Source organism: Petaurus breviceps, unplaced genomic scaffold, assembly GCF_028583685.1.
Source record: "Petaurus breviceps papuanus isolate PSGF00001 unplaced genomic scaffold, PetGlider_PUasm1.0 126, whole genome shotgun sequence".
Taxonomy (NCBI): Eukaryota; Metazoa; Chordata; class Mammalia; order Diprotodontia; family Petauridae; genus Petaurus; species Petaurus breviceps.
The window spans coordinates 83,671,932-83,684,735 of record NW_027185655.1 but is presented as its reverse complement, the minus strand read 5'-3'; the positions used below and the strand labels follow the sequence as shown (position 1 = coordinate 83,684,735).

The 12,804-nt window shown below is 36.6% G+C and overlaps 2 protein-coding genes across 20 annotated transcripts in view; one reads left to right on the top strand and one right to left on the bottom strand.

The window, feature by feature from the left end:
* NPY1R (neuropeptide Y receptor Y1) overlaps nt 1-7,556 on the top strand; it is an 8,573-nt gene extending 1,017 nt beyond the window's left edge. Inside the window, exons 3-6 of the mRNA XM_069097605.1 lie at nt 97-215; nt 983-1,121; nt 1,732-2,524; nt 2,645-7,556. Of these exons, the coding sequence (XP_068953706.1) occupies nt 1,829-2,524; nt 2,645-3,091 (1,143 nt within the window). The 5' untranslated portion in view covers nt 97-215; nt 983-1,121; nt 1,732-1,828 and the 3' untranslated portion in view covers nt 3,092-7,556. The remainder of the gene's footprint in view (nt 1-96; nt 216-982; nt 1,122-1,731; nt 2,525-2,644) is intronic.
* Nucleotides 1-12,804, bottom strand: part of NPY5R (neuropeptide Y receptor Y5) — a 175,749-nt gene that overhangs the window by 26,225 nt on the left and 136,720 nt on the right. The gene's annotated exons all lie outside the window — the stretch shown is intronic.

Sequence of the window (12,804 nt, the reverse complement as noted above, 5' to 3'; positions counted from 1 at the left end):
GGATATTGAGCCCAGTGGTGTTCCTTCCCAGATAGGCAGGTGTTTTCAGGGTTAATTTTGGTCATATAGGGAGAATTTAATTTTCCTTTTTCCCAGATCAGACACCCCTCCTGATTATCCTCGTCACTGGTGTCATCACAGAGACCTGAACTCTCCAAAAATTACCAGAAAACAACCTCTCAGGTGTATTGTCACCTGTTTTTACCTTTTGAAAGGTGAGTGAATTATTTGTTCTCATGTATTTGTTCGTCATTTGGACTGCTAAAAGGATCATGAAGAAAGAATAATGTGAGGGGCTGGAAGGCTGGTACTGTAAGAGATGTTTCCCTTCATTTTATGGCTTGAAAATGAATTGACAAATTTACAGGGTCTGGTGAAACAATTTAATTTGTGAGGTGTCCATACAGGCAATATAGGCCTGGAGTTTAGAGCATCCCAGGTTCCCAGACTGAGAATTATAATTTGTTAGATAAAGTTCAGTTGGTATTTTTTTAAAGTCTCCTCAAATTTCAGCTCCAAAAGATCATGACTGTCTATTTTTTGGTTGCTACAGTAAATCCTCGTCTTTTTTGGTTGTTCGTAACCAACTGTCAGCTGAGCTCATTCTTCCTCTTACAGTGAAGTAACACAGTATTATATAACTAATAAAGTGGCTCAAATTTTGCACATTAATTTATTTTTGCTGTTCTTTTCCTTTCCTAAACAAGTAAATGGTAAACTGTCCAGCTTGGGTATTCATTAAAAATGGTCCCTGTAAAATTCAGGATGACTTAGCAACTTGTGATTGTATGTAATTTTATTTTAAAAATTTTTTAATTTAAATTTTAAAATTTAAAATTTTAGTTCCCAGGATTAATTATATCATGAAGTTTAATTGATCTAAAGTCATGGATTTTCATAGAGCTTCCCACCTCCCTCCATTCCTGCCCCATTTCTCTTGTTGTTTGTTTTCCTCCTAAATCTATATGTTGTTTCCTTTCAGGAAGGTGAAATATGTCCATCCCCCTCCCACTGTTTCTGCTTTTCCTGATAATTCTCTCTGAAATTATCCTGCGTTGAAGATTCACCTTTAACCCAATATCAGTGTTGATTTAATCAGCAAGATGGACAAGTGCTAAAAGGTATGGCATAGCAAAAAAATGTTCTCATTGATATACACTTCCATTCAATATGAAAAATAATTGTTCACCACAGAGCATACCACATAAACCTTCCCTTTTACTGACAACAATCATAGTTAAGTAATAATACACTTTATTTCTTCTACCTTTACCATTTTCCCTTTAAAATTTAGGATCATTGAGTTAGGGAAAAGGGACCTTAGAGGTCAAAACCCCCTCATATTACAGATGAGGAAATGAAGCACCACAGAAGTTTAGTGACTTATCCAAGTTACCCGGGATGTAAATGGGAGAAATGTGACTTAAACCCAGACCCCAGAAACTACTGTACCAACTACTGAAGCAGCCCATACCTAATAAAACCTAACAAACAAAAAGAAAAGATAGAGTTATGGCCTTTGCCTCCCCCCCCCCAAAAAAAAGGGGAACACAATTAGTGTACAAAAAGCAAACTTCTGTTTGAAAGTATATAGGTGCAAGTATTTACATGATCTTGGTTTACTCAAACACTGGCTGTAAAAAAGAGAAAAAAAGCGGAAGACACTCTTTAGCATGACTATCAAGCACAAAATCCAAATTAGTAACAAATTTGTACACTTTTTCTTTACAGGTTATGCAAAGTTATCGAGGAAAATGAAGAACTCACAGCTAGTTTTTGTAAACACACATTGAACTTCTTTAAAGAAAGATGACCAATTAGTGCCAAAATGAATTACACATTGTTTCCCTCTTTTTTCAATGAATCATTTCTTAACCATACAGACACCCACCCCCCATATGCACCCATTGAAGAGAATAAATGCCGTGTACCAGTAACCATGGTGTTTACAATGGCATTAGCTTATGGCATTGTCATACTCCTGGGGGTCTCTGGAAATCTGGCCTTGATAGGAATCATCCTAAAGCAAAAGGAACTGAGAAATGTGACCAACATTCTGATTGTTAATCTGTCCCTTTCTGACCTTCTGGTATCATTTGTATGTCTGCCCTTCACTTTTGTCTACACATTAATGGATCACTGGATCTTTGGTGAGGCCATGTGCAAACTAAATCCTTTCGTGCAATGTGTCTCCATCACTGTCTCCATTTTCTCTCTGGTTCTCATTGCCTTGGAGCGCCATCAGCTTATAGTCAACCCCCGAGGGTGGAGACCAACTAATGTTCATGCATTTTTAGCAATTGCGCTGATCTGGTTCCTCTCTGTGGCTGCCTCCCTGCCTTTTGTGATATATCAGGTACTGACTGATGAGCCATTCCACAATGTCACTGTCCCAACCTTCAAGGACAAGTATGTTTGTTTCGATCTGTTCCCTTCTAATGTGCACAGGCTATCTTACACCACTATTCTCTTGGTGCTGCAGTACTTTGGGCCTCTGGTGTTCATTCTTGTCTGCTACCTCAAGGTAACGAATACTTTTATTCTCTTAACATTTATTTTACTCTGCATTTTCCCTTAATTCCACTAAATGGGTCTTTAACCTGAGCTGGAAAACATGGATATGTTTTTGTTCTGTTTCCTACAGATCTATATGCGACTGAAGAAGAGGAATGACATGATGGACAGGATCAGAGAGAACAAACATAGAGCCCAGGAAGCCCGCCGGATCAATGTGATGCTTTTCTCCATTGTGGTGGCCTTTGCCATCTGCTGGATGCCACTGACCATCTTTAACACGGTGTTTGATTGGAACCACAAGTTGATCTCAATCTGCCACCATAACCTGCTGTTCCTCCTGTGCCACCTCACGGCAATGATTTCCACCTGTGTCAACCCTGTCTTCTATGGATTCCTTAACAAGAATTTCCAGAAAGATTTGCAGGCTCTCTTTCGTTTCTGTGATTTCAGGTCCCGTAATGAAGACTACGAGACCATTGCTATGTCCACCATGAATACGGATGACTCCAAGACGTCTCATAGGCAAGCCAGTGGTGAGGCCTCCCAGGCTCCTGGGGAGGAAGAAGAGGTCTGAAGAGGATCTGAAGTGGGTGAGGGTTACAGAACCCAGGTGACAGCTGTTTTAACACCAAGCACAACCTGTCACACAATTCTGTAACCCTCTCCTCCTCTAGGATGTATGGCTTTGCCTATATTGTCTTGCTGTTTTAGTTGTGGCTGTGAGTGCAGTAAGATCAGAATGCACAGACTTCAGATTTACTTGTGTCAGCTGTTTCTATACAAAGTCTCAATACTTACAGCTGTGTAACGTATTTGTGAAACAAATATAGGAATATATATGACATAGAATATATTTACTTCAATGGAATATTTAACAACAACTTGATTATCAGCATATATACTAATCATATACTTCTTTCATTAGTGATTCTGCACCCTGTAAAAGAGAGAAGGAGGGCCAACCTAAACAGAGTCCATTGACTTTGGAAACATATAGACTACTGCAGAGGAGATGCAAAATCAGTATTCAAAATGTGAAGGTTTTTTTTTTTTTAGGAGAGAGATTATTTCTTGCCAGTTCAGACTGGTCTTAGTACCCACCTAAATATCCATGACTTTAAGAGATTAATTTTCCACTAATTGATTAGAACCGGATATAACATTGCATGTAAAAGGAAAACAAAATAATTTCTCAGCTGTTAGCCTAGAAAATTAAGACATAAACATATTAAATGAAAAGCCATCTCCATAACTCAAGACTATTTTAGAACATGACTACAAAAGTTCTTCAGAGTAATTAGAATAATACCTAAATTATTGTAACTACAAATTATATACAAGCATATATATTTGAGTGGAAGAGATTTCCTCCAGTAGAACCTGTTTGGTTTCTGCTAAAAAGTCTAGAATGGTACAAAATAATATGAAAGGGTGCCTATATTACATTGAAACATCAAGTACCATGTAACACTAAGAGACAAGTAAAGGACCACCGATACAGTAATCTAATTAAGGGTATATGATAGCTAGATAAAAATCCATTGAAATTCATCATATCTTGTAAGCACTTATAAACAATATACTCTATTGAATATTAAAGTGGCTATGTTAACAACTGATAAATATATATATATATATATACTCAATAGATGTATATCTAATTAATATATGCCTAATTGATGTATCTCTATGTTGAAATGATTATTAAAACTAAGAAATAAAGAATCTAAGAAACTAGTACACCAAGAAACATTTATCTGGGAGAACACACCGTGTCCTAAACTACTTCTATAGCCAATCTATGAAATATCAAAATGTTTGGTTTGAAAATCTTGGACAGTTCTTCCAATAAAATTGGTGTTGCATTGACTTAGTAGTGTGTCTCTTTTATTCTAATGGCACTTTATTCATTTTTTTTTCTTTCCCTAAATAAGGAACACAAAATTTCCTTTTTTCAGAAACACACTAATTTCACTTTCCAATGTTTCCATAGGTCCTTTCCCTCTATCTTTATCTTTACCAGAGTCAACTCTGTTTTATTATACAGCATTCACTTTCATTCTAAACAACACAGCCATAGTAGTTTGGAGAAACTATATATCCCTTTATGCCATAATGACTGCGGAAACTTTCTTCCCCCCCCCCCCCCCATAGAGAATAATAAAAGTCTGGCCTTCAGATAAAACATTGGCTAATTTGATATAAAAACCCAGTGCTGACTTAGACATGTTGATTTAGGCAGAGCATGTTAGCATTTTCCCCTACCAAAGCCTAGAATTTGAAAGTACTTAATATAGTTGTAATTTAAAGTACTAATAAGGAATTCCTTCCTTTTCTCTGGTAACAAGTTGCAACTTGAGTGTAGCACTTACAATGTGGCTATTTCTTTGTAAGCTCACTTGTAGGGGTGATCACCTCTAGGATTCTCATTCTGAGTTACATGTTGTAGGCAACTAGCTCCTTAATTTTGAACAATTAACTATCAAACACTTCTCTTTAGTTTGATGGCTGTTGATAAGCCAGTAATAAAGTATAAAGACTTAGCAGATTCATCAATATACTTAGAAAAAATTAAATATGATCAACATTAGCTCACTGTTACGAGTACACTTTACAGTTGGAAGACATTTTATTCACAATAATTCTGGGAAACAGGGAGGAAATAAGAACAGTGACTTACCCAAGTAAGGTGCCCTATATGTGAACTATTTTGGAGAGTGAAGACTAACAGCCTGATTTTTCATCTTTAAGTCTAGTGCTCTTCCCCCTATATCACACTAATCACAGGTTATCAGAGGCAAAGAAGAAAATATCAAATTTCAGTAATAATCAATTACATTGATAGTGACTTCCCAAGTTAGAAGATTTGAATAAAAAAAATTTGGGGTGTTCACATTCCTCTCACTTTACTATGATATAGATAGGATGGAATCGACACTGAAGTCCCTTGTAATTTTCCAATTCTGTGATTCTATATTAATCATTACTAGCTATTCACAGTAGGTTTGAAATATATTTTTAGTGGGAAAACCTATTGTACAGTATATATAAAAGTGTGCTACATTTTCTTTTAAACAACTGTCCCTTACACAAATATTTGTGGACCTTAGGCAATGCAGGAAAAAAATTAATGCAATTTATACTTTGATTGCAATAAAAGATTGTCAAAATGTTTGTGTTTACATTTATGTTTACATAAAACTAGTAAAGGCCTAATTTAGGCTGACAAATGGAAAAGATTTTGAAGTCAAGACTGCTGCTTCTTCATGTTAATGATATTTGGGGGCTCTCTGAATTCAAACTGGCTTTTCATTTAATTTAGAGCTGAGTGAGCAAGGCTATAGTAGTCATCCTTGGTGGAAGGTGGCATTGGGTTCTATATGCTTTCCTGATCTAGGCTTTCTATCATAAGCAAGGTTGATCCTTGAATTCTTTGAAACAATGTCATATCCCGTTCTTACACCTTTTTCATTCACTTGTCCACCCCATTCTCTTTGACCCCTCTGCCCAATAGCATGACAGGAATAGCCTCAAACTTATGAACTGAGATCCAGTTAGTATATCTTAAAAAAAAATCTTATTGAGATTTCTCTGCCTTATTTGGTCAACAACATTCCTTAATTAAGAAATAGCTAGAGACTGAGACTGTTTTCCTTCCATATGATATATAGATATAGATAGATACAGAAATTTTTTTCTTTTTGTCCAACTCTGTGGAGAACTCTCATGGTAGAAATTTCCTCCACAAATGCAGAGAGGCAACTCCCTTTTAGAAAATTGCCTGAGGTCACACAACCAGTTTATGTGAGAGGCTAGTTCATGTGAATCCTGGTTTTCCTGATTCCAAGGCTGGCTCTTTATATACTATACCAGGCTGCCTACTTAAGCTAAGGAATAGCTTAACCAGAAACAACATGATAAGATTTTGTCTTGAAAAGTTCATTCCCCTGGTTGCTTGCTTAGGAAATTCACAGTTTGTCATTCATTTCCGATTCTCCCAAGTGGCATGAGTACAATTCTAAATGGAGCAAGAAATCCTATGAAGCCCTGGAAGATTCTATTCAATAGAGTTTGTTGTTTAGTTCAGTCCAAGAATGTCATTGAAATCTATCAATCAATTGTTCAATCAACAAACATTTATTAAACATGTTACTATGTTCCAGGCACTGTGCTAAGTGTTGGGAATACAAAGACAGAAGTCAAACAGTTCCTGCCATCAAGGAGCTTACATTCTAATAGAAAAACAATGGGCACACAGACAAGTATATATTGAATAGGTTCAATATTGAAGGTGATTTTCAGAGGTAGTGCACTAATAGCTAGGACAATCAGGAAAGACTTCTTGAAGAAGGTGACACTTGAGTTGAATCTTGATTCCAGAAGGCGGAGATGAGGATAGAGTTCATTCCAGGCTTGAACAAGAGGCAGTACCAAGGCACAGAGATGAGAGATGATAGGAGATGGAGTATCCTGTGTTTGGAACAGCAGGGAGGCCAGTATGTCTGTATCACAAAATGTGAGGCAGGGGATGAAGGGGAAGAAGATTGGGGAAAGAGGAAGGGGCTGGCTCAGGAAGAACTATAAATGTCAAACAAAGGAAATTATATTTGATCCTTAAGGTAAAGGGGAGCTACCAGAGTTTGTGAAGTAGTGTGTCTGTGTATGTGTTGGTGTGCTAGAGAGACATAATCACAACTGCAGTTCAGGAAAATCATTCTGGCAACTGTGTGGAGGGTGGATAATGGTGAGAGAAGTGTTAAGAGAATCCAGAGAAATACATGTTGGGGCTTACAAGAAAGGAGTAAACAAGCATTTGTTAAGTGCTTACTTTGTGCCAGGCACTATGCTAAGAACTTTATAAATATTATCTCATTTAATTCTCACAACAAACCCTTGTGAGATAGGTATTATTATTATCCTCATTTTATAGATGAGGAAACTGTAGCAGGTAGGAATTTAGTGACTTGCCTAGGGTCACACAACAAAAACATGTTTGAAGCTGAATTTGAACTGAGGTCTTCCTGACTCCAGACTCAGTACTCTATATACTCTAGTATTATACACATATATACATATTACATATATAGCACATATATATATATACTATATAACACCTAGTGTAATGACTAAGAAAAAATACATGTATGTGTGTGTGTGTGTATACACACACACTTGAGAAAGAGCCTATATTCTTTATTGTGACTATCAACACCTCCCAAAACAGCTCATTCTGTACTGGGACAACTTTGTTAGCAGTTTCCTCCTTGTGTTAAGCTAAAATTTGCCTCCTTGGAACTTTTGCATTTGCTCCTTGTTCTGCTCTTTGAGACTCAGCAGAAAAAGTCTAATCTTTTCACATGACAACCTTTCTTTTACATTTGAAGACCACAGTCATTCCCCCATATAAGTCTTCTCTTCCCCAGGATAACTATCCCTAGTTTCTAAAACTGATCCTCTATCTAGCTCATTATTCCACTTGCTCTTCTCTGGATGTACTCCAGCTTGCCAATGTCTTTCCTAAAATGAGACACACAGAACTGAACACAAACTCCTGAGGTAGTCTCAGAAGAATAAAGTATAGTCAAGGATAGTCACTTACATAATTCTGAATCCTAGACTTCTCTTAGTGCAGACCAAGGTGGATGGGGCACATATCACATATCATGTGATCATGAGTGTAACATATCTCACAGTTGACTCATTTTTTACCTTGTAGTCTAGTCTATTGTAATCACTAGGTCTTTTCCCCATCATTAGTTCTGTAGCTCACCCTCCCTGATACTCTATTTGTGAGGTTGATTTTTTGACACAAGAGAAACAGTATGGTGTAGCAAAAAGTCCACTGGCTCTGGAGTCAGAGAACCTGGGTTTAAATTCACGTCTCTGCTTCTTACTATTTTGTGACTCTTGGGTAACTCATATAAACTCTTTAGATCTCAGTGTCATCAGCTATATAATGGGGGAGGGGAGTGACTGACATGGCCTCTGAACCCTCTTCTAGCTCTTTGTATTGATCCTTATCAATTCCTATCATACATGAAGAGGATCTTTTTGGATGCTAATTTTTCTCATCTGTTAGTTACCCCTCCCCATTCCATTTAATCTGCACATTTGAGCTATATGTTATTTATACCAAGTGACTGATTTTAAAAAACCCAACACATTAATCAGCTGGGGCCAATTCTAGTTGAATTTCTTAAGAGATTCATGTCCAAGGTAGCACCAACCCATTATTAATATCTCTTTGAGTCTGAATTGGGCTCTGAACCCACCTAACTGTACCTAGCTTATATCCTTTCATCTCATACATAAGGATAGAATGAAAGTCATTAAATTCTTTGTCAAAATCCAGGCATATCTGCAGTATTTCTCTGCACTAGTTATTCAAATAGAAAATGAGTTTATTATGTTATGACACTCTTGACCAAGTCATGCTGCCTTTTTAGAGATTACTGCTTCCATTTTTGATAAACTATTCATTTAATAATACATTCTAGAATTTTGTCAAAAAAAATTGAAGTAAACTTCACTGCTTTTAGTTTTCTGATCCCTTCCCTTTTCTGAAAATCAGGATCTTCCAGTTCTGTAGTACATCTTTTGTTCTCCACAAACTTTCCAAATCATTCAGCAATCATTATCTGTCAATTCTTTCAGTATTCTAGGACAAACTTATGGAGAGTAACTAGGAATTCTCTTACCATTTCCTTTACTTGGGATATGAACTTCCTATTAACCATTTTTGCTCTATACTTCCCAGTTAAAAGGTCATTTTTTCTTGGAAGAGAAAACAAAAGCAAAATGGAATTTGAACCTTTTCACTATTGTCTTTTGCCTCATTTCTTACCTAACCTTAAATCACTGAATAGGTGTTGCCTCAGACAAACTGAGATCTGGGAAAGACATTAGCTTAAAAGGTCAAGTTCTCCCACTGCATCAGGGGTCATCTCCAGTTGTCCTGACCTATGTCTTGCCACTGGACTCAGATGTCCCTGAAGAATAGAGTGAGACTTATAACTTTGCACAGTTCTGCCTCATTTAAGTCCAATTCACTTGCAAGTCAACATCATCACCATCCTGTTGTTATTGATCTCTTCAAAAACAAAGGAAGAACAACATACTATCTACTAGATCAAAGGTTTCATACTAAACTCTCCACCGCAGCTAAACCAGATTAAAACAGAATTGGGAAATGTTTAACAAAATAAATAATACAATATAACAGAAAATATTGTTTTGTTTTTCTAAGGCAATATGTAAGATCCATTTCTATTTGAATTTGATACCATTGCACTAGGCCACCTAGCTGTCTCATATATCTAAAGTCCCCCTTCACTTTTATATCATACTTCCAAAGGAGGCTTATAATGTAAGTCCTTGAATTCCTTATCTATTTTTCTCCATCTATCTAGGTAATCTTTAGTATATCTCCATAATAGCATTATTTTAATTTCTGTTTCCAAGGATCCTCATCCAAATTCTATGCTATTTGCAGGTCATTCTGTATATCATAAAATACCATTTCATATCCTTCCAAAGTCATACCCCTCCAGAATCCTATTTCAAGTCATAAATCCCATTCTATCAAGTCTCAGAGATACCCATGAGGTCAATTTTACATCCTTACGTTAAAACCTCCATCTGATATGTTTATTACCTCTATTTTGTGCATTTGCATTTAGGTTTTTAAGATCATAGTTTTTACTGTTGTTGTTTTTTTCCTTGAATACTATTATCTGTGAATTGCTAATTATCCCTACTACTCTTCTTATAGTATATTCACTGCCCTCTGAACTCTCATGCTCTGTCTCTGGGATTCTATCATGACTAAGACCAATCATTTAGTTATTTAACATTCATTAAGCTTCTAAGGATCTTACCTTGACCAGCCAGTCTAGTAAACCTATCTTAAATGAAATGTGATTTGTCTGTTATCACTTTTTGTTAATGAACCTATGCTGGCTCCTAACAATTACCTCTTTTCTTTCTTTTTCTTTTCTGAGTTCTCATAAGTCATTTATCCATTCCAGAATTTTTCTAGGAATCAGGAACAACTTCATGGACTTATTGTTTGTAGAATCTACTATTTTTCCTTTTTGAAAATTAGGGAAATCTATAATTCTGAAGCACTTCTTCCATTCTACATGATTCTTTAAATATAACCAATAAGTTTCTGAAGACCAGTAGGATATAATTTATCCAAAACAAATGACTCAAAGTCATTTAGAGAACCCAGGTATATTCTTGCTATCCCGCCTTTTATCTTGTATTTCAGTTCCTTGAAATCAGCATGTTTTCTTCTTTCAAGAATATAAATGAAAGTCAGAAGTCCCTTTTAAGATTTCAGGGCTACCTTCATAATGTAGAACCACTGCATTTTCAGTTACATCTACATTTTAGCTCTTGGATATAAAAAATAGCTTTTCTTTGGAGGTGGAAAAAAGAAAAAAAGAGGAGGGAAATGACTCATGCGAGGAAAGTTCAAGTGTAGTTCCACATGGATGCAGATAAATGCTCTCTCTTCTCCTTCACCACTCACTCTGATTGAACCCTGAAAATGACATAATCCAGTCGTTCATATTATCTAAGTCTTTCCATGAGGAAATGCAATTCCATTGCTCTGTTCTTAAATAGTTTGGGGGGTATATAGTTTCCTAATCTAGATAATAAATTCATCAAGGGCAAGAATTTTATCTTCAATCTTTTATATTTCCCCCATAGTGTCTTTACAGCTCTGCATAAAAGGCAGTCAAAAGAGTCTATTCATTAACCAAACCTTTTAATTGATGAGACTCTGTAAATTATCAGATATGAGAGTGAGGGAGAGACAAATCTCATGGATGACACTAAGGATAGGAACCTAGGTAAATGGAAGGGTGGTAGCATTAACAAAAATGAAGAAGATTAGATTAAGGGTGGGTAGAGGGGAGAAGATGATGAGGTGTCTTCCTCTTCCTTTTGTTTTAAACACGGGTTTAGCTTGAGATGTCAGTGAGGCATCCAACTAGAGTTTCAACAGATGGCTGGCTTTAAAGGACTGGAGTTTAGCAGAGAAACTGTGACTTCATATATAGATTTGATTATCAACTACAAAGGGATGATAGTTGAACCTATGGGAGTTGATAAGACCAGGAGATACAGAGAAAAAATCTGAGGATTCAGGATAGAGCTTTAGGGAGCACGCATGCTAAATGGGCCAGAGAAAGATGAGCAAGGAAAGAGAGTTGAAAAGAGTCATAAGTAGCAGGAAATCATGAGAATATTTGAAATCAAAGGGAGATGGAGTACCCAAGAAAAGGAGTTTATCAACAGTGTCCTGAAATTGAAGAGTAGTCATTGGCTTTAGCAACTAAAATATCATTGTAACCAAAAGGGAATTTTCATTAGAGTGATTGGAGTTAGAAATCAAATTTAAAAGGGCTGAGAAGTAGGTGGGAAGTAAGACAATGGAGACAACAAGTTTAGATCATCCTTTCAAAGAATCTGTTTGTGAAAGTAAGATGAGATATAGGATGCTTATTTTCAGAGATAATGGCAAAGTTAAGTGAAATTACTTTTTTGTAATGGGAGTGTCTGGGCATGTTTCAAGACAGCAGGGAAAGAGCTAATGAGTAAGGAGAAATATTGGAGATAGAGGATATGTGTGTGAGTGGGGAAGCAAAGAGCAGAGACAGAGGGGCAAGGAAAAGATAGAGAGGGAAAAGGCAGAAGGGGTTTGATATCAAGGGCACACATAGAGGTAAATTTACTTCCTCAGAGTTTGGAAGAAAAGAAGAAAAGTGTGGGTAGGTGGGATAGGAGCCATATATATAAAAAGGTTTTGAAATGTGGAGTGAAACAAAAGGAGATGCTCATGGCAGATCTTTTTTCTTATTAAAGTAGGAGGTAAGATCTTCAGATGAGTGGAAAGGTGGAGCCTCTGTGGAAAAGATGTGAGAGACTTAATCAGGGAATAGTACAAGGGTTACCATGATGAAATGAGGGCCCAGTTGATATTCAATAACTGAAAAAAATAGTAGACACAATCGTCATGGACGGGTGGCTTTTTCCAATCTCCTTAAAAAGCACATGAAAGCAGATACTATGGTAAGTAACCCAGAGCTGAGATTCAGCAAGGCATCCATTGATGCCTTGGTGATAGAACAAGGGGGCAAGGTTTGTTGTTCATCTGGGTCAGGTAACTTGAACTCATTGAAGACAGTTAGGTGCTTTCTGACTCTTCTTACATATCTAGTCCCTGTTAGCTGATTTTTGTTCTTTCCAAGCCAAAGAGCATTCTCTCTGGCAGAG